Below are 1,713 nucleotides of genomic sequence, written 5' to 3'. Positions count from 1 at the left end.
TTCCTGGAGTCTTGGCGGGGGATCGCAGTATATATGGTCGAACGACAGTACAGTACAGAAGTCAGTACAGAACGATCTCCTACGTGCATACTCGCGTCGAGAATATCGAGGAAATCAATCGTGATCGAGTCAGTGAGAGTCGCGAATCGCAGTATCCGCGACGGTGACCCAGAGCAACAGCTCTGAGACGTCGTCACCGAACACACGAATCGTCCGCGACCCAGGGCAACAGCCCTGAGACGTCGTCGCCGGGCCAATAACTTATCGTTACGACAAACGATAAACAAAATCAATAAGTGCGTTACACGCGCATCGTCCGCGACCCAGGGCAACAGCCCTGAGACGTCGTCGCCGGGCCAATAACTTATCGGTACGACAAACGATAAGCAAACTTTAAGTGCGTACATGCGAATCGTCCGCGACCCAGGGTAACAGCCCCGAGACGTCGTCGCGGACATCTCTATCGCGAGTGCGAGACACTGTGAAATTGTGGCGTATTTTAAAGACCGAATAAACCAATACATTTACGAATAACACAATCTATTCATTACGCGAAAAGACAGCACGAACACGAATACTGTTCGTGTTGATACTGAACAGTACTGATGCTACTACATGGAAAGACAAAGATACAGCATGGGAGGAAATAACATCACAGTTTAATGCTCAATCTGGAAATTTTCCTCGAAACGCCAAGTCAATTCGAGCGAAATACGAAAATCTTAAAAAAGATTTAAGGAAGAAATGTGCTCGATTGACTGGAGAACAGAAGAAAACGGGAGGTGGAAGTAATCCGTGTTCAGGTTTAGAAGGTCATGAGGAGAAATTACTATCGATATCTGAGCTTGGAATGTTGGGTTTGCCAAGTAGACACGATAGTGATCATTTTGGAGGTACGTATTTATTGTAATTATATTGTGTACTGATAAGCTGAATACATATTAGTATTTAATACATATGCACTGTTCAAATTTTAATGTTTGTTGCAGCTGTTGCAGACAATACCGTTGACGAGAATGAAGAGAATAAAGAGAATGAAGACAGCCACCCATATATTGATGATCCTGACGTCAGGCAATATATTACTGAGACATTGGGACCTGAATGCAATATTTATAATTCTAATGATGAGTTTGAGGACACCGGTGATAACGAAGCAGGCAGGAGTATGCATGTTTCTAGTCCTCCACCTGATGTAAACACTACTACCAGTGAACAAAAAGGTATAAAAGCCCTGATATTGTATACCAAGAGAAATGGATTGCTCTGGCTATAATCTGGATCTTTATTACAACAAACGTTATATTTACTTTCATGTCTTTAGCACCACTATCGGATAAGTTCCTTCATAGAAAAAAGCAGAAAAAAATAAGTACAACTAGAACCATAAGAAACAACACAGCACAACAGACAGAAACTGCTTCACTGAAAAAAAATGTCCTAGAGCTGCAACAACAATTCTTGCAACAGGAAATAGAAATGAGAGCAGAGACTCACAAGCTGAATACCGAACTCTTATTAGTCGAGCTAGAGATAAAGAAGCTACAGTTACAGAGATTGTAAGAAACAATGTATAAACATATTTATAGAAAAAATTATAACATGTTATAAAGGTTATAGAATATATAAAGATATGTTATACATTTATATAGAATATACAAAGATATATGTTATAAAAATTTATATGGAATGTATGAAGGTAAAATTAAATAC

At 39.8% G+C, this 1,713-nt stretch overlaps 1 protein-coding gene across 1 annotated transcript; it reads left to right on the top strand.

Annotated features, from left to right (window-relative positions):
• Positions 1–349: 349 nt before the first annotated feature.
• On the top strand, positions 350–1,283 carry LOC105556419. Its single transcript, XM_012003511.1, has 2 exons — positions 350–893; positions 990–1,283. The coding sequence occupies exons 1-2, from the start codon at positions 851–853 to the stop codon at positions 1,274–1,276; spliced, it is 330 nt and encodes a 109-aa protein (XP_011858901.1). The 5' UTR covers positions 350–850; the 3' UTR covers positions 1,277–1,283.
• The last annotated feature ends 430 nt before the right edge of the window (positions 1,284–1,713 follow it).

This window comes from Vollenhovia emeryi, unplaced genomic scaffold, assembly GCF_000949405.1.
Source record: "Vollenhovia emeryi isolate VEMERY1.0 unplaced genomic scaffold, V.emery_V1.0 DF940042.1, whole genome shotgun sequence".
NCBI lineage: Eukaryota > Metazoa > Arthropoda > Insecta > Hymenoptera > Formicidae > Vollenhovia > Vollenhovia emeryi.
Note: the sequence above shows the minus strand (reverse complement) of the source record. Positions and strands in the feature narration are given on the sequence as shown.

What these genes read in the sequence shown, in the direction of transcription:
- LOC105556419 (XM_012003511.1), top strand. Translation starts at nt 851, where the DNA reads ATGTTGGGTTTGCCAAGTAGACACGATAGTGATCATTTTGGAG. An exon ending in CGATAGTGATCATTTTGGAG is followed by an intron (nt 894 to 989) that starts GTACGTATTTAT and finishes TGTTTGTTGCAG; the next exon opens with CTGTTGCAGACAATACCGTT.